The sequence below is a fragment of the Phoxinus phoxinus genome, assembly GCF_949152265.1.
Source record: "Phoxinus phoxinus genome assembly, chromosome: 2".
Lineage (NCBI taxonomy): Eukaryota > Metazoa > Chordata > Actinopteri > Cypriniformes > Leuciscidae > Phoxinus > Phoxinus phoxinus.
Genome location: NC_136877.1, coordinates 15,384,284 through 15,402,725, shown reverse-complemented (window position 1 = coordinate 15,402,725; position 18,442 = coordinate 15,384,284). Strand labels below are relative to the sequence as shown.

At 44.9% G+C, this 18,442-nt stretch overlaps 1 protein-coding gene across 1 annotated transcript in view; it reads left to right on the top strand.

The window, feature by feature from the left end:
* col25a1 (collagen type XXV alpha 1 chain) overlaps positions 1-18,442 on the top strand; it is a 421,615-nt gene that overhangs the window by 334,006 nt on the left and 69,167 nt on the right. Inside the window, exons 12-13 of the mRNA XM_079599773.1 lie at positions 10,696-10,740; positions 11,877-11,903. Coding sequence (XP_079455899.1) covers positions 10,696-10,740; positions 11,877-11,903 — 72 coding nt within the window. The remainder of the gene's footprint in view (positions 1-10,695; positions 10,741-11,876; positions 11,904-18,442) is intronic.

Genomic DNA, 18,442 nt, shown 5'->3' with positions numbered 1-18,442 from the left:
GCTGTATCGCGAGTCGATCAGAGCGCGCTTCTCACTCAGCCCCATATAACCCGTGCAGACGCGTGGGCGAAGCTTTCCGGGGTCTCAAAATGGGTGCTTAACCCTCTGGAGTCTAAGGTGTTTTTGGGGCCCTTGGGATGTTTTGAAATGCCCTGATATTTGTATTTTTTTCAGTTGCTTATAAACATATTAATGGCAAAGGTGTAATTACACTCTATTTAGCACGAACATGGCTATCATAATATGTGAGCAACATATATGTACATGTTTGCATTTTTGAGAGAATATTATTTATGCGTGGTTATTCAAAAAACTCAAACTTAAATTGTCTGATATAAGACCACAAACGGCCAACTTCACATATTCCCACAATACTTTTGACTAATGGATCTTGTCGGCTAGAGTATTTACTTCAAAATGATCTGAAAATCATCCGGGCTAATCGTTCACATTAAACAATAGATTGATTTAAATTTTGTAAGACACTTTTTGTTTGGAAAGGCAATATGCAGGTGGGCGTGAATGATCCAACAAGGTCATGAATAATGTCCTCATTCACACCTGAAGACAAAGACCTGCTAATGCTGCAGTGCATACTAATGAGCCTTAGGTGTCACTGTGGCTACAAGAAAAAATGCAAAGACAACACACACACATATATACATACATATATACATACATACATATATATACCGGTATATATATATATATATATATATATATATATATATATATATATATATATATATATATATATATATATATATTACTACAGAATTGGTTCAGAGTTGGAAACATCTTGAAAAAAAGTGTATTTTTCCACAAACTGTATGCTTGCAAATTGTATAATATCCAAGGTAAACATTTCTAGTAATTGTGCAGTTAATTCTCATTCGTATTTTCAGAAAGTTTTGGATTATGTAGGCTATCCTCTCCCCAAATTTGTCACTAATAAAACACAAAAATAATTTATAGAGAAGGCTTATATTGACCTTTTAAGATTTTGTTTGCACCTTGTAAATTAGGTTTTGATGTGGCAGTAAAAGCTTTATAAATAATCTATCCAAAACGAAATTTTGTCTTTCATATTTCGTCTGTAACATATGGTCTTTTATAATATATATTAGGGCATACATGTTAATTTGCAGTTTAATATGTTGCTTATACAAATACATTTTATTTCAACGTATTCAGTCGATTTTTACTCATCTCAGTAGGCAATATAGATAGTTTGCTAAAAGCGAAACTCGCGCGAGCTGTAGTAAACAACATGCATATGTGCCGTGCATTCATTCAAACACAGAAACGCGATTCAAATTTAAACAGTCTTTTGCGGTTTACAGACACCATTTCATATCGCGATTAGAACAAAGCACTTACTGATGATCTGCAGCTGGATCCGTTGTTCGGCTACTCCAGCACGTTTGAGGTAAAATTTCCAGAATTATCACGATATTATTATTCCTCACAGCGAGCGTGTTGTCCAGCTGTTGTGGGCGTTGACTGGTTTGCATGTGTTGCTTCAGATTATCTGCGTTTGAATAGCGCGCGCTCTCGATGGGCGTGTCACATTAGCGGAGTAATGAGGTGCCAGAAGGATAATGAGCACAGCTGATCTCTCGCTCTTTTTATATAGATTACATAAACAGAGAATATTTGTTTTAGTTTTGAATTAGATCATTTAAAACTACACACTTAAATGATTATAGAGATATATAGCTCATGTCTGAGTGAATAGTATTCGCTGAGATTTGTTTAAATTTAGAAACGTGCTTCAGAAAAAAAGTTCACGGAGACGGAGAGGCATAAAGCACTCCCTGTTTACTTTCTTTATTTTACAAAAGCACAATGTTTTATTTCGATTGTAAGTGGACACATAAAAAAGTGGACATTTAACAGCTTATTTTCTCATATTTCTTAAGGCTGTATGACCAAAACTGACTGAGTATTTTAGGTCTATTTTGCTGCTATGTAAAAAAAACCGAGCAAAACGCGCCCGCGCGTTTGCCGACCCCAGGGGGTTAACATCATAAAAGAAGGCTATTCGCTGCAGTTTCGCTGACCCTGTAGCACACCTACTTCGAGCCGAAATTCAGAAACTTCTGAGAAAAGGGGCTATCGAATCTTTATCTCAGGCTCGGAGCGAAGGGGGGCTTTACAGCAGATACTTCCTGGTACCCAAGAAAGACGGAGGTCTGAGACCTATATTAGATCTGAGGCAACTGAACAAAGCGCTTATGAAGCGGCAGTTCAAGATGCTCATGACCAGAAAAATCTTCGCGCATGTTCGCCAGGGAGACTGGTTTGTGTCAATAGATCTAAAAGACTCGTATTTTCAAATACAGATTGCGTCACGTCACAGGCGATTTTTGAGATTCGCCTTCGAGGGTCAGGTATACCAGTACACAGTCCTGCCGTTCGGCTTGTCTCTAGCACCCCCGTACATTTACGAAGTGCATGGATGCAGCACTCGTTCCCCTCAAACTTCAGGGCGTCCGAGTGCTTAATTACTTGGACGATTGGCTCATTCTAGCCCAATCTCACTCAGAGATCGTGGCGCACAGAGCCTTGTTACTGAGTCACCTCAAGAATCTCGGTCTCACAGTAAACTGGGAAAAGATTTCGCTATTCCCCAGACAGATTATTTCTTTTCTGGGAATAGAACTGAACTCACTGTCAATGACTGCGCAGCTGTCACAACAGCGCACACTACATATTCAGCGCACAGTCAGCTCTTTCCGCTGCGGCGCTGTACTCCCTCTAAAGAGTTTTCAAAAGATGCTAGGTCTGATGGCCTCAGCATCATCTGTCCTCCAGCTGGGCCTGCTACGCATGCGCCCACGGCAGCTCTGGCTCCGGTCGGCTTCGCCTCAAGGTCAATCAAGCATGCGTCGCAGCTCTGAAACCTTGGAAGTCGAAAGACTGGTATATAACAGCAGTATAACATGTATAACAGCAGGGACCTGAGGCCGCATTGGCGATTTATGTAGGATACCACTGACATGTTGTCTGAACGTATCAGAACGTGGCAACCCGCAATCAGGGGACGAAAGCGCGTGAGCGCTTTGCTCACTGCTAACATCTCGAGGCAATTTATATGAAAGAGCTTCTCCCGCTCTGACCATAGGCCAAACAGCGGTCTGCCCTCAAGCAGCGCACCCCATTCTGCGTTGGATGCGTCCGTAGACACCACCCTCAGTCTCGAGGAAGTCCCCAGGTTTACACCTGAAAGGTTTCCACGTTTCCACGGGTTGCCACGTTCTGATACGTTCAGACAACATGTCAGTGGTATCCTACATAAATCGCCAATGCGGCCTCAGGTCCCTGCTGTTATACAGGCTGACCAAACGCCTGCTGATATGGGCACGCAGCAACCTCCTTTCACTGAAAGCAGCGCACGTGCCAGGGCGCCTGAATGTCGGACCAGACGTACTGTCCAGGAACCACGTTCCGACAGGAGAATGGTCGCTGCACCCACAGACAGTACGGCTGCTGTGGAAGAAGTTCGGCAAAGCAGATGTAGACCTGTTTGCGTCTCCAGAGAACGCTCACTGTCCAGAATTTTTCACAAAAAGCAAGGACGCCCTAGCCCACCAGTGGCCTCACCGTCCTCTTTATGCTTTTCCCCTGTCTCCCTCCTGACCCAGGTGGTGGAGTGGATCAGGGAGGAAGGATGCTCAGTGCTGCTAGTAGCACCGCTCTGGTTAAATCAGCCCTGGTTCCCATCGGTGATGCAGTTAGCCAGCACCACCCCGTGGCCAGTGCCTCTGAGGAGGGATCTTCTCTCTCAAGCAAATGGTTCGATTTGGCATCCTCACCCGGAGCTATGGTCCCTTCACGTGTGGGCCATCAACGGGTATCCGCTGACCTCCCACAGGGAGTGTTAAACACGATCACGCAGGCTAGAGCTCCGTCTACGCGACATCTCTATGCTTCTAAGTGGTCAGTATTTTCTGGTTGGTGCACGTCTCGAGGCGTGTCACCCCCAGACTGCGGAGTGGCGGAGTTTCTATCTTTCTTACAAGAGCTGTTGGACAAGGGGAGGCCCCCTTCCACGCTCAGAGTACAGTGCTATGCATAAGTTTAGACACCCATGCTAAAGTTGACTAAAAAGAGGAATAAAAAATCATCTTTTGGAAATTGAACTTAATGCCTTAATTTAAAAAAATAGGAAAAATCCAATAAGTTTGGACACCCCTATGTTATATTCCCATAGAGGCAGGCAGATTTTTATTTTTAAAGGCCAGTTACTTCATGGATCCAGGATACTATGCATCCTGATAAAGTTCCATTGGCCTTTGGAATTAAAATAGCCCCAAATCATCACATAGCCTTCACCATACCTAGAGATTGGCATGGAGTACTTTCCATAAGATCATCTCTCAATGCAAATCAAACCAGCTATTAGGCGAACTGAAATAAAACCATGCCAATCTCTAGATATGGTGGAGGGTATGTGATGATGTGGGGCTATTTTAATTACAAAGGCCAAGGGAACTTTATCAGGATGCATAGTATCCTGGATCCATGAAGTAACTGGCCTTTAAAAATAAAAATCTGCCTGCCTCTATGGGAATATAACATAGGGGTGTCCAAACTTATGCACCCTGTATTTTAAGGAAGAACATTTATTTATTTACGATACATTATTCATTCACAAAGAAAATTGGTGTCCTTAAAGGTTGGATTTTTCCTATTTTTTTAAATTAAGGCATTAAGTTCAATTTCCAAAAGATGATTTTTTATTCCTCTTTTTAGTCAACTTTAGCATGGGTGTCTAAACTTATGCATAGCACTGTATATGTGGCAGCCATAGCGGCGTTCTCTGGAACCACGCCTGGCCAGTCCATAGGAAGGAACGATCTAGTCATTCGGTTCCTTAGAGGAGCTAAGAGACTGAATCCCCCCAGACCTCCCACAGTTTCCATTTGGGACCTTTCCACGGTGCTGGACGCCATGAAGGGACATCCTTTTGAGCCTATTCAGGAGATTGATATTAAACACCTGTCGTGTAAGACAGTGTTTCTTCTGGCTCTCACTTCAGTGAAGCGCATTGGGGACTTACACGCGCTCTCAGTGAGTACGTCGTGCATGGAGTTTGGGCCGAATGACTCGAGGGTCATACTCAAACCTAAGCACGGCTATGTTCCAAAATCCCTAAATACACCGTTTAGGGCACAGGTAATTTCCCTGTCTGCCCTTCCGGTCACTGGGGAGAATGTGGATGAGAGTTTTCTCTGCCCGGTGAGGGCATTGAGAGCTTATGTGTCGCGCTCGTCTGCCTTCAGACAGACGGAGCAGCTTTTCGTTTCGTTCAGTGGGCGTTCTAAAGGACTAGCCGCTTCGAAACAGAGCCTATCCAGATGGATAGTGGACGCTATAGCTCTGGCGTACGCGTCCAAAGGCATTCAATGTCCTTTGGGTGTTAAAGCGCACTCCACGAGGAGCATGGCTTCTGCGTGGGCCTGGTCAAGTGGGATTGCCTTGCAAGATATTTGTATGGTGGCAGGCTGGGCCTCCCCGTCTACATTTATCAGGTTGCATAACCTCGAGGTTCCCGCCTTACAGGCCAGGTTGTTGTAGGGTATATGCCTCGGACTCTGGGTCCGTATGAATTAGCTCAAATGATCTATAGGGAATTTTAATAACTAATCATGAATATGATTAATATATTGCATATTACAGTTACATTAAATTATCGAAATTGAAGATAGACTATATGAATATATGAATAATCAATCACAACGAATTATAATTCCTCATTCATACATCAATAGTCTTATTTCAGATCGATTATGAGATAATCTTTAAGGGAAATTATGTAATCATCAAATCGGTGTTGTCCAGCAACGACCGTAAGATTAAACTATCAATTTCTCAATAAAGTTATCCCTTAAAAACTCCAAGAAATATTAACCTTCTGGCCGTGAACATTAATTTTCTTGTGTTTATAAAATTAAAGCTACTTAACGTAGTAAATAATGAGCGCGGTAGCTCTTGGATCTACCTCATTGACGTTTGTATTTTTACAAGCTTTTTCCAGTCAGAAACAGTCATATAATATATGGTTTTAATAAATGCACAACTACAGAATATAGAATATAGTACTACACAAGATACACGGTTTATATGTCTATGTACATTTACTTACAGTTAACAAACAAGACAAAACGGATACAGATGAGAGAGAGAGAGAGAGAGAGAGAGAGAGAGAGAGAGAGAGAGAGAGAGAGAGAGAGAGAGAATGAGAGAATAGATCACGAATTATCATAGGAATAGCAAAATCACAGACATTTAAGAGCCATCAATGCATCGAACCTTAAAACATTAAAACTCGTTAGAGTGGATACTTGCAAAGGTCGTTGTATGCACGGTAGCTGTGTCCAGCCTGCGTGTGTTCTCGAAGCAGAGTGCGCGCGCTCGTGTTTGCGGAGCGCGCTTGTCCGCGGGAGATTTGAAGAAGGCCTCTTTTGGAAGTGATATGTTACTGAAGGAATTCAGGCTTCGTTCGTTTGACTCGTAGGTGGAAACGAGCAAAGGCGAATTTGAAAATGAAACAAAAGACTGAGATAAAGAAAATAAAAGAAGGGAACTCCTTGAGGGAGTTCAGGACCGGAGATTTCACATGCTGAAGTCGGAGAACAGAAGAACGCAGAGAGGAGGAGCTTTGGCTCTCTTTTTAAAGACTGTATGGGTCACGCCTTCGTTCGCCGTGATCAGCCAATAACCTTCAGCATTTCGAAAGCGGGAAACTTTCTTTGTCTTGTCGAGAAGAGCGCGGCTGTGTAGATTTATGACAGAGCTTTGGGTTTAGTCATTTCTACGACTGAAAAGGATTCATATAGTAATAATCATATCATTGCAGTCTATTATCGAGATTCAACTCCGTTAGGTCTCAAGATTCAAAATGCTACTAAACACCTCATTTTCAGATTATATGATAACAAAGTTACATAAGATATACAGATTAGAAGCATTTAGATTTTGATTAATACACATTAAAACTTACATTAAATCCCAAACCTGTCATGACATATAAATGGCAACACAGAATACATTTGGTAATGTTTTAAATATGATTCGTTTAAGGAAACGTTTGTGTGTGTGTGCGTGGTGATAGAGAAACAAAGTTTCTTCTGTTTTATGGCATGTGAGTGTCCTGGCGTGAGGAATGTGTGGTGTGCACGGCATTTTACATAGTGTTCCCCAATGCGTAGCTAGCTACGCAGTACGAGAGTATCTCTCGTAAGAGAACGTACTCGGTTACTATTGTAACCTCGGTTCTCTCTAGAGAGAGGAACGAGTACTGCGTATCATGTCGTGTAATGCGCTCTGGTTGTTTCGCTTTTAAAAATCAGAGAAGATGAGCCTGCAAGCGCAATATATAGCCCTAGGCCACGCCCGTTTCGGCGGGACGTGACGCTGAAGGGCGCGAAGCGCCCTCATTGGGTGTGACGTCACTCAAGTTCTCGCTCGATAGGCTCAAGCAGTTGCCCGCATAGCAGCCAATCGGCGCGCGAGCTGTCTCGCCTAGGTCTGTATGCTGCGGCAACGCGTTTTACATTTATACAAAATTAAGGATCATTTTTGGCTTCAGTATTCTCGTGGAAAAGGATTTTCCCTAATGCGTAGCTAGCTACGCAGTACTCATTCCTCTCTCTAGAGAGAACCGAGGTTACGTTAGTAACCGAGTACGTTCTAATGTCTAGCAAAACAATTTAACATCCTGATTAATATTTTTTTTTTGTTTTTTTTTTGTTATTTGACAGTGTTAGAGAAGAAATAACTAGCAGTTATGCTACTAACTACTTTTTTTCAGAAACTTGGAAATATCTCGTTTCTATATCTATATCTAAATGACATTTGTATGTATTCTAAATAAAAGATACAGATTGTACTGAATGTCAGTTTGCTTATTTGGCTCAAGATAAGGATTTATTAAGTCCACATGTCATGTAAACTAGAAACTATAGTTGCTTTTAACCACAGGTCGAGAGCTGTTGTTCCAACCACACAAGTTTGCAATGCTGTTTACGAATCTTCGTTGGAACGATGGTTTCGGGAAACACAGACTCGTTGAACTATGCTGATAATGACGGAACTTGCAGACATAGTTGGCTAACGATGCTTTTGGGAAATGCACCCTGGCCAAGAGCCCATTTCCAATTTTTCAAAATCGAGGCACCAATCACAAACGTTGAGGCAGGCTTTAAACGATTATGATCGCTCTGGGGTGTGTTTCCCAAAAGCATCGTTAGAGCAAGGACTGAATTGAGCTCTCTTTCACGTCTGAATGGACAAATACACAAAACATTATGTCTAAATGTCTGAGTATTCACGTAAACACAGTCGGTTATGTCTTTACAGAACATACAGTTGTGAGAAGAATATCGGACGTGCATCAGCAGTGCAATTGGATCTGCAAACTCGGTTTTAAAGTGACAGTGCGTAATAAACCTAATGCCGTCTGTACACTTAATATTGATCAAACAACAAAATAAAAAGAGTTGAGCTTTAATAAGGATTAATTATATTTAATTTAAACAAATAAATATATCTGCTTGAAAGAATAAAGAATGATGTATGTAAGTTAAAGGGCCCTATCTTGCACCCAGCGCAATTGACTTTGAACACCGACGCATGTATCATTCCTATTTTGCACCCGCGCACAGCGGACTTTTCCCTCCACAGACGCACGTCGGTAAATTAGGGAATGAACTTGCGCTCGCGGGGGCGGTTCGGCGCAAAGAGGAGGCGTGTTCCGGCACAAAATTTCCCTGGTGCTATTTTCCAGTTTTAGAAAGCAATTGCGCCACTGACCAGGAAAAAAACAGTCTAAAGACAGTGGCGCATTGCACGTTAGTGATATGGTATTTTAAGGGCGCGTGCTTGGCCATAATGTAGCGTGTTAACGCGCATAAACTTTGATTCTCTAATATAAACAGACGCAGCAGTTTTCATTTGTGCAAATCATACATTATTACAAGGAAAAATATTAACACACGAGGGAAATCGATGTGTCCGTGAAGATGTGAAAAAGATCTATCTAGATAAAAAAAAAAAAATCTAGATTAGGCTACACATTTACCCAAATTATACGCCTTTTTAAAAGCTAATTTGGGTGGGTTTCTCCAATCATCCCCAATGTCACTTCTCTGTGTTTTACGGCCCTGACGAGAACGTCGCTCTCCTCGGCTGTGAACTGCTCCTGGCGTGCGCCTGGCAAATCTGCCGTTATAATAGCAATCCGCCATGGAACAAGCGCGCCTGCTCTTAAAGGGAATGTGAGAGGACGCTCTGATTGGTTTATTTCACGTTACGCCCAAACCACACCTATGAATAATGAAGCTACTTCAGACCAACCCCTTTTAGATTTGCGCCAGGCGCAAGAGTCATTTATCCCGCCGGGAAAATAGCAACAGCCACGGGATCCGCCCACAAAGTTACTTGCGCTTTGCGCTTTGACACTTAAGTTTCAGATCGTTAAAATAGGGCCCAAAGACTGCATAATCATTCTTTGAAGAAAAAAAAAAGACTGTTCTACTTTAGGAGAAGTGCTGATTAAAGCAACACCAAGTAGTTTTTCAACCTTCATAATATATTTCCAAGACCCTTGTGATGGTACATCGACTTACAATAGGTTGAATGATATGTCTGCCATAGCCTGACGGTGTCTGTATCGCTTTTACTGGCACTACGGAACTTCGGGGTTCGGGTAGTAACCCGAGCACAAAAAGAACTACAATATTCGACTACTTTACGGCATACCTCACTTCCTCAAATTCGGACGTGAGAGCCCAAATAGCGTTTGTTTGCCGGCTGGTAGGCTATAGCGTCTGTATGTTGTTGTCATGGCCGAAGCAGCAACTAAACCAGAGGCAAAGGTTTTGTCGGAGGAGACTACGTAGGAAAATAAAAAGGGAGAGTGATAAAATCAAAGGCCGGACGAGGATCAATATTGGTCCAGCGTTCGCTCGCTGGCGGGAGCTAAAGGAGGAGGAATGGTGTACGACCGATGCTGACTTGGCCATCATGCTGTCGGACTAGTAATAGCTACATGATTAGACGGACAAAATCATCTTTTAGGATAACTATCCTAATGACTGCAGGCTGATAGTCATGTTTGTTTATTTATTTATTTTTCTGGTGAAAGTGTCTTGCCTCAGGCTATAATGCAAATCGATTTTTCAAATGGGTAGATTCATCTATGGTTGCTTGATAATATAATATTGACGATATATGGCTATTACCTACCACACAAACATTGAATTGAATTAGCATATCCATTATGTAAAACAGTAGCCAATAGTCTAACGTTACTATAATGACGCTGGCTTGTAAACGTGAGCTATGCGATCTTTTGACGTTTGAAAAAAATAAAACCCATGAAATTATATTCATATGACATGCTGACATATGCCACTGTACCTGGGATGAAGACATTTCACACGCAACGTAGGCAGTCTGCCCAAGACGAGATAACTCCTTCTGCAGAGTTTGGGGGTATCGGCTTGTCAACAAATGCACGTATATCCCCTGGTGTAACCATGACAGATTTTGCGACAGTAGTAGAAGAAAATACTATTTCCTAACTGTAGAGGGACCCCGAGAGCAAAAGCTACTTGGTGTTGCTTTAAAAAATTTGAAAACACGGGTCACACATATCTAAAGACAATTTGTAATTTTCACTTGTAGGGTTCCAATGGGCCACCTGGTTTTCCAGGTATCGATGGAATAAAGGTAAGATAACATATATCTTTATTTGTTTTCCATTTCAATCAAAAATGTATAGTTTTGAAATTTGAATACAAAATAAATGTCCTATTTTTGCCTTTATTCGCATTTAATGTTTAGGAGTAACCCATACTTAGTTGGCTGGGGAAAGAATGTTGTTAAAATTAATAAAATTGCCTTGTCCAATTAATCATCTGAAACAGAGGAACACACAGCCAAATGTACCATTTCCGTGAAGTATTACACTAGTATTATCATTATTATAGTGAAACATTGAGCCAGATTATGAATCTATTCACTGCAGATTCATGAGTCATTTCTTTGGTTTAAAGTCTGAACTTGAAGAGTGCATGTTTTGAAATTTGACCAAGGATGCTAGCTGTGAGGCAAAAACTTCTTTACATTTCAAATACAGCATAATAAGAAAAAGGTTGTGTTGTAAAAAATATTTCCAAGTTGCTCATATAGGGGAATGAGGGAAGCTGATGCATACCAGCCTTGTAATCTCCACAAGGGGTATCCTTGAGTAAGAAGTTACATGACTCTTTTTAGAGAGATGGGCTGAATAGGTCACTGTGTGTTCTGTTATTTGTTGGGAGATATGGGTATGCCAGGATTAGATGGAATCCCTGGTGTCAAGTTTTGTGGCACATGTTGTGCAAGATTTAATCAGTTCACCAGACTGATTATAAAAATATCTATACTAAGTACAAGTTCCATTGAAATAATGGCTACATTTTTTTAAATCAGTAGTTTATCTCATTATTAGAAGTCAAATATAAAATATCATGGCCATATCATTTAATATCATAAAGTGCACATTTGTCCTCCTATGTTATTTGATCTATAAAAAGTTATATGCCCATGTCCTTAGATGATCTGTTGTGTTTTCAGTGTTTGTATTAGGCCTAAAGCTGGGAGTGAGTAATGTTTATTTTAAATGGATAAATTCCATGTTCATTACTCCACTGGTCATGTACAGTAAGATGTAAGTAAGATGGCATAAAGTACAGGGCATCTGTAACAGGGCACCTTAATTTAACCCCAGATGTGATCTGATCAAGCTGGACTCTTTGGTACACCCTAGTCCTTGTGTTTCTACCCTTTATATATTTAACGCTGCTTAATTTATTTTCCATCAGGGTGACAGAGGTGAACAGGGTGAGAAGGTAAAATACGTTTTTATTCAAACTGATAATATGTCAGAGGTGTTTTGTTATGCATGTTTTTGATTTCTGGGGATCAGCATAATTCTGTTGCTTCAATATATGGAAAAAAACATATAAATATTGAATTCATTTATTTTTTGATAGAGCAACATAAAAGTAATCTTAAATCAGTGATTAAGGAATGGAAGAGTAAACCTTTGAAAATATCTCGGGTTACTTGACTGTAACCCTGTTCCCTGAAAAAGCGGGAACGAGATGCTGAGAGGAAAACGTCTTTGTTTGATCAGTTGTGAACATGTGTGGCAAACATGCCAACGAATTTGGCTTAAATAACCTCTGATTATGACCTCATCAGAATGCGAACGTTAGAGGCTATAAATAGACACGTGGCAGGTGTACTCATCAATCATTTTGTCTGAAGAACGTCCTAAACACGCCCTCAGTACTGCAATGAAGCACATCATCTCATTCCTACTTTTTCAGGGAACAGGGTTACAGTCAAGTAACCCGAGACGTTCCCTTTCAAAAGCTACTCTCAATGATGCGCTTGATTTAAGTTATATGGGAACGAGAATGCCAACGCCGCAGCACTGGAAGTGTCTGGACCCCTCAAGTTTGTGTAGTGTGTGCACACAAACCCGAGAAAGGCCTCAGACATGAGCTTGGGAAGTCAAAATCTAAGGATGTGTGAGCCCAGAGTAACATGAACATCCAAACTATAAACGAAAGTAAAAGAAAGCAGCCCCTCACGGACGATTGCTGTCACATAATAAAACATAAACAACACAACATAAATCGAGGCCTGGCCTCTCTCGTCCTTCACCGTCGTCGCTCCTCCTTTATGCTTCCGCTCCTCCGTGAGAGATATGAGACCGGTGCTCATCAGCAATCACGCCACCGCCCTCACGCCATTCTTCCACAGCCCTCTGCCTCGTCCTGCTCGCCATAAGCATGAACTGGACACAGAAAGTGAAGTCACTCCTGCTCCGGCGTCAGAAGCATGACCAGCACTCTAGTGGTTCAAATGGGTTGTTGACTAGCACCTCAAGGACCACAGCTAAGTCTCATGAGGGAACTTTGACTCTGAAGGGAGGCCTCAATCGTCTAGCTCCACGAATGAAGCGGGCGATCAGAAGATTTTACATTTACATTTACATTTATGCATTTGGCAGACACTTTTATCCAAAGCGACTTACATTGCATTCAAGGTACACATTTTTACATATTTGTCAGTTCTTGCTTTCCCTGGGAATCGAACCCATGACCTTGGCGTTGCTAGCACCAACGCTCTACTGTTTGAGCTACATGAACGTTTTTCAGGTTTTTCCCCACTGAAACCAGCGTGGAAACTTCCCCACCAGCGTGGCAAGCAAAAATAGTGGCCACAAATACTCTGAGATTAGAAGCACAAACCTGCTGATAGCTTTTCCTGCAGAAACTCCAGCATTAAAACAATCTGGCAGTGGACTGGGTCTGCACGATGTATAGTGCACCACCTTTCAAAGACGCGCCAATTAAGGGCGTACATTCTTCTGATGGAGGGAGCCCTAGCACTCAGACTGGTCTCTAATACATTCGCTGGAAGTCCAGCATCTCTTAGCCTGTCCCACTCAAGTTCAAACATGAAGATTCCATAGCTTGGGCCGGGAATGGAATATTGTCCCCTGAGACAGGAAATCTCTCCTGTTTGATATCGTCCAGGGCGAGCCGGCGAGGCAAGATACTTTTTTTCTGGGAACTAGTAGAGGAGTCAGCGAGAAGTAAAGGGGACATTGCGCTGTTTCTTGTGAAGCAAAGAGGTCCACCGTAATATCGTAAAATCCCCTTTTGTTTGAACTTCCGTCTCGACAATGAATCTGCCCCCACATTCATGTTTACGGGAATGTGAATCGCCCTGAGGGAAAGGAACTTGTCCTGAGCCCAAAGCAGAACCTGCTGTGCTAGTTTTTTCAAATTGTGCGAATACAGTCTGCCCTGGCGATTTATATAAGTGACTACCGCAGTGTTGTCCACACACACCAGGACATGGTAGCCTCTTAACTGGTGGAGGAAGTACTTCAGGGTCAGAAATACAGACATCAATTCAGGCAATTGATGTACCAATAGAGATGACAGCCTCTCCAGACCCTTTGGGCTGAACGGCCATCTAAAAGCGCACCCCAGCCCGTCAGGGAAGCGTCTGTCGTTAGCATCCTGCAACGACAAAGCGCACCTAGAGTGGGACTCAAGGTGAGGCACCAGGGTCTGAGCCACATAGAAAGGGTACGAAGCCTGCAGCACGTAAGCCTTACCATAAACATGGATTTTAGAAAGGGCACAAAGCACTCTGCCTGTGTCCTTACACTTATTTGCCTCTGGGGATTGTCCCTTGGATAAAATCCCCTGGCACTGAGCCACAGCTGAAATGGTCTTTTGTGCAGAAGGCCCAAATGTATCACCATGGACACAGCTGCTATAAGACCTAGAACTCTTTGAACATCATGAAAGTAATTTCCTGACCTAGCCTAATATAGCTCAGGGGGTTTAAGATGGATTCAACACGTGTGGGGGACAGCTGTGCCCGCATGGTGACCAAGTCCCATACAACCCCTAAATACGTTGTCCTCTGCGCAGGAGAGATAACCCTTTTCTTGGCGTTGAATCTCAACCCCAGAGATACAAGATGAGCGAGGACGACATCCGATGACATCTGGTACGCCTGCCATAGAGTGCAGAGCAGCACCAGCAGGACGCGCTGACTGAAACGCCTTCCTTACCAAAGTGAATGTTGTTCAACACGGCTTGGAGGAGAGCGCTCATTTTTTAAGTGTCGATAAGCTCCCAAGATAGCCCATGAGTGTCTCTTCCAACAGAGGCATCATCATATAACCACGTGCCCTTGCACCCATGAAAGTCAAATAAGTCGATGTCGAGGGCACAAAGACACATGAAGAAGGGGAGAGTCTGGCTGTAATATGTCTGGCTGTAATCTGGCCAGTGCACGAGTGACCACCTCGAGGTGACATTTGGCGAGTTTTGTAGAAGTGACCTAAATTAAGGAAGTTGAACAGAAAAAAAAGTTATAGAAGGTTGAGTTTATGAAAATGTACAATGTTAAAAATTTTATTATTCATATTTTATATAAAATATATATTTTCAAAGCCTGGAGGACTCTAAAAATGCAAAAAATCAAAGCCAAAAATCTGAACAAGTTGTGTTTCAAATTTTAGGTTGATATCTCAAAAAATAAGTTCCCCTTCGAGGGAACTCGCACTGCGTCGTCGTCGACGACACTTTGGGGAATGCCCCAGCATAGCGCGTCTGAAGCATGAATGAAATCCTGTCTGATCCTGATTGGTGCTGCGTCATGACGTAGTAGATGACGGCATAACCGGAAGATACAAGGGGGCGCCCGAACACACACACATTAGCTTTTTTGCTCTTCAGCTGAAAGCGCTCTGTGTATTGTCAGTCTTATTTGGTGTTGTCTGTATCTGTGAAAGTTTACAAGCACTGTTATGGAACCACGCGAGCAATTTAATATGTGTGTGCATCCGTGTCCGCGTTATATTTCGGGCACGGACACACACCAGCTGTGTGTGCTTTGCCTTGGTGTGCAGCACGCTAGAGCGGCTCTCGAGGGAGCCGCTTGTAGCGAGTGTGATAAGCTGCCGCTCAGGGTTTTGCGCTCGCGGCTGGCCGTGTTTGATGAGCACGGCCAAGCTCGCGAGCCCCGCGGTTCTGGGCCCGCCGTTGTCGAGGCAACGCGGCGCCGCAGATCGTGGGGCTCACAGATGGATCTCTCAACGGGACACGGGACTGCTGCGGCATCTTCCCGGTCCTCGTCTGAGGATTCAGATGTTCTCCCGCCTCGTGTGGAAGCCCGCGAAGCTGTTTCTTCCTGCGAGGAAGGGGATCAGATGCTTCAGCTATCAGGCTCTGAGGAGTCTGATGCTGTAAGCATTGATGTGGGTGATGTGGGGCCCGATCAATCACTTCACGCACCCGCCCAAGAGGAGTTGGTGGAGGTTTTGACCCGCGCTGTGGCCAAGTTAAAAATTGATTGGCCACAAGAAGAACCGGAAATCCAGCCACCAAGTAAGCTGGATGAAAGGTTCTTCAGGCGCAGATCTCAAACTCCACGCCGGGGCCTTCCGTTTTTCCCCGACTTGCATAATGAGTTGTGCAAGTCATGGGAAAAACCATACTCAGCCAGGCTCTCCAACCCCCCAGTGCTCGATTTTTCTAACGTGCTGGGGGCGGCTGAGCGTGGTTATGGGAAAATACCTCGGGTGGAGGAAGCTCTCGCGAGTTATCTTTCCCCCGAGGCTGCATCGTCCCTTAAAGCCCCGGTGCTGCCCACTAAGCCATGCCGTGACACATCCACTCTGGTGGGCAGGGCCTATATGGCGGCTGGGCGGGCTGGTAGCTGCCTGCACACTATGGCGGTGTTGCAGGCCTACCAGGCTGACCTCCTCAAGGAGCTTGATGAGGGCGAGGGTCCCTCTCCGAGTGACATCTTGGAGCTTAGGAAGGCTACCGACTTGTCTCTCCGCATCACCAAGGAGACGGCCCGTGCCATCGGTCGCTCCATGGCTGGTATGGTGTGTGTGGAGAGGCATTTATGGCTGAATTTATCGGGGATGAAGGAGAGAGAGAAACATTTTCTCCTAGACTCCCCGATGTCACCTGCTGGCCTCTTCGGCGGCGCGATTAGTACCGTCGTCGAGAGGTTTCAGGAGGTGAAAAAGCAGTCGGCGGCCTTCCAACAGTACCTCCCTCGCCGCTCTGGCTCCTCGGGGAATGCTGCCTCAAAGGGGCAGCCTCAGCCATCTACCAGCTCCTCGCGCCGATATGTGCAAAGAGAGAGTGTCGCCTCCCGCGCCCCTCCTGAGGGAGCCTGGCAAAGGAGGCACCGTTCTCGTGGCAAGCCTTCTGAGCCTAAGGTCGATCTGAGGACCGTCCTTCAGGCGAAGAAGGCTTCCTCCAAGCGGTCCTAATTGTGGCCGGACCGCTGAGAGCTGTCCCCCCCGGAGCGGGGCGATCGAGGTCGCCTTCCCCCCGGAGCTCTCGGGGAATCAGTGCTGTGTTCCCGCCGTCCAGCACGCTTCGGGCCACACTGTTTTCCCGTGTACGCACGTCGCTCCAGCCGCCTCTAAGAAGATCTGCGGCGGGAGGGGCTGGTTCCCTTAGTAGATTATCTCGGCTCGAGAGGCTGGTTCCCTTAGTAGATTATCTCGGCGCATGGTCATGCCTTCCGAATATATCTCCGTGGGCCCTGCGTACTGTAGAGCTGGGTTACAGACTACAGTTCAGCTCCCCTCCCCCAAAGTTCAACGGGGTGGTCTGGACTGTGGTCGGCCCAGAGCAGGTTCGGGTTATGGAACAGGAAGTTCAATCCCTGTTGGTCAAGGAGGCCATAGAACGTGTTCCTCTGCCAGACAGGGAGTCTGGTTTCTACAGCCGGTACTTCATAGTTCCCAAGAAGGATGGGGGGTTGCGTCCCATAATAGATCTCAGGCACTTGAATCGTTCTCTGAGGAGGTACAGGTTCAAGATGCTCACCATTCCAGCAATCGTGAGTCAGATCCAGTTCGAGGACTGGTTCGTCACGATAGATCTGAAGGACGCATACTTCCATATATCCATCCTTCCATGTCACAGGAAGTTCCTGAGGTTCGCTTTCGGGGGCGAAGCGTACCAATATCGGGTTCTTCCCTTTGGCCTAGCTCTCTCCCCTCGCACCTTCACCAAGTGCATGGATGCAGCGCTGGCTCCGTTGAGACTCCAGGGCATCCGTGTACTCAATTACATCGACGACTGGCTAATATTGGCCAGGTCGTGCGAGATGGCAGTTCGGCATCGAGATGTCGTTCTGGCCCATATCAGGTGCTTGGGGCTGAGACTCAACACAAAGAAGAGTGTGTTGACGCCCTCCCAGAAGACTACGTTCAGAGCAATGTATGTCCCAGGGGACCAAAACCTGGGAGCAGACGTCCTGTCGAGGAAGGGGCTGAGGCCCGGGGAGTGGCGTCTCCACCCCGAGGTGGTGGAGGCCATGTGCGTGATATTTGGCCCAGTGGAAGTGGATCTGTTCGCGTCTCAAGAGATGTCCCACTGTCCACACTGTGGTTCTCTCTCAGGTATCCAGCCCCTCTGGGGCTGGATGCCATGACACAGACGTGGCCGAGGCTGCGTCTGTACGCATTTCCCCCGATCACTCTGCTCCCGGGAGTCTTGGAGCGGGTCCGCCAGGAAGGGGTCAGCCTACTTCTAGTGGCACCCCGCTGGCCGACCCGGGTATGGTTCTCGGACATTGTAGCACTGCTGGACGGCCTCCCGTGGCAGGTCCCTCTGAGGAGGGATCTGCTGTCACAGGCAGGGGGCACAATATTTTACCCCCGACCAGAGCTGTGGAACCTCTGGGTCTGGCCCCTGAGGGGGATCAGTACCTAGAGGCTGGCCTGTCAGCAGGTGTTGTCGAGACCCTACTCAGCTCCAGGGCTCCTTCCACCAGGAGACTGTACAGCCTGAAGTGGAATGTGTTTTCCACTTGGTGT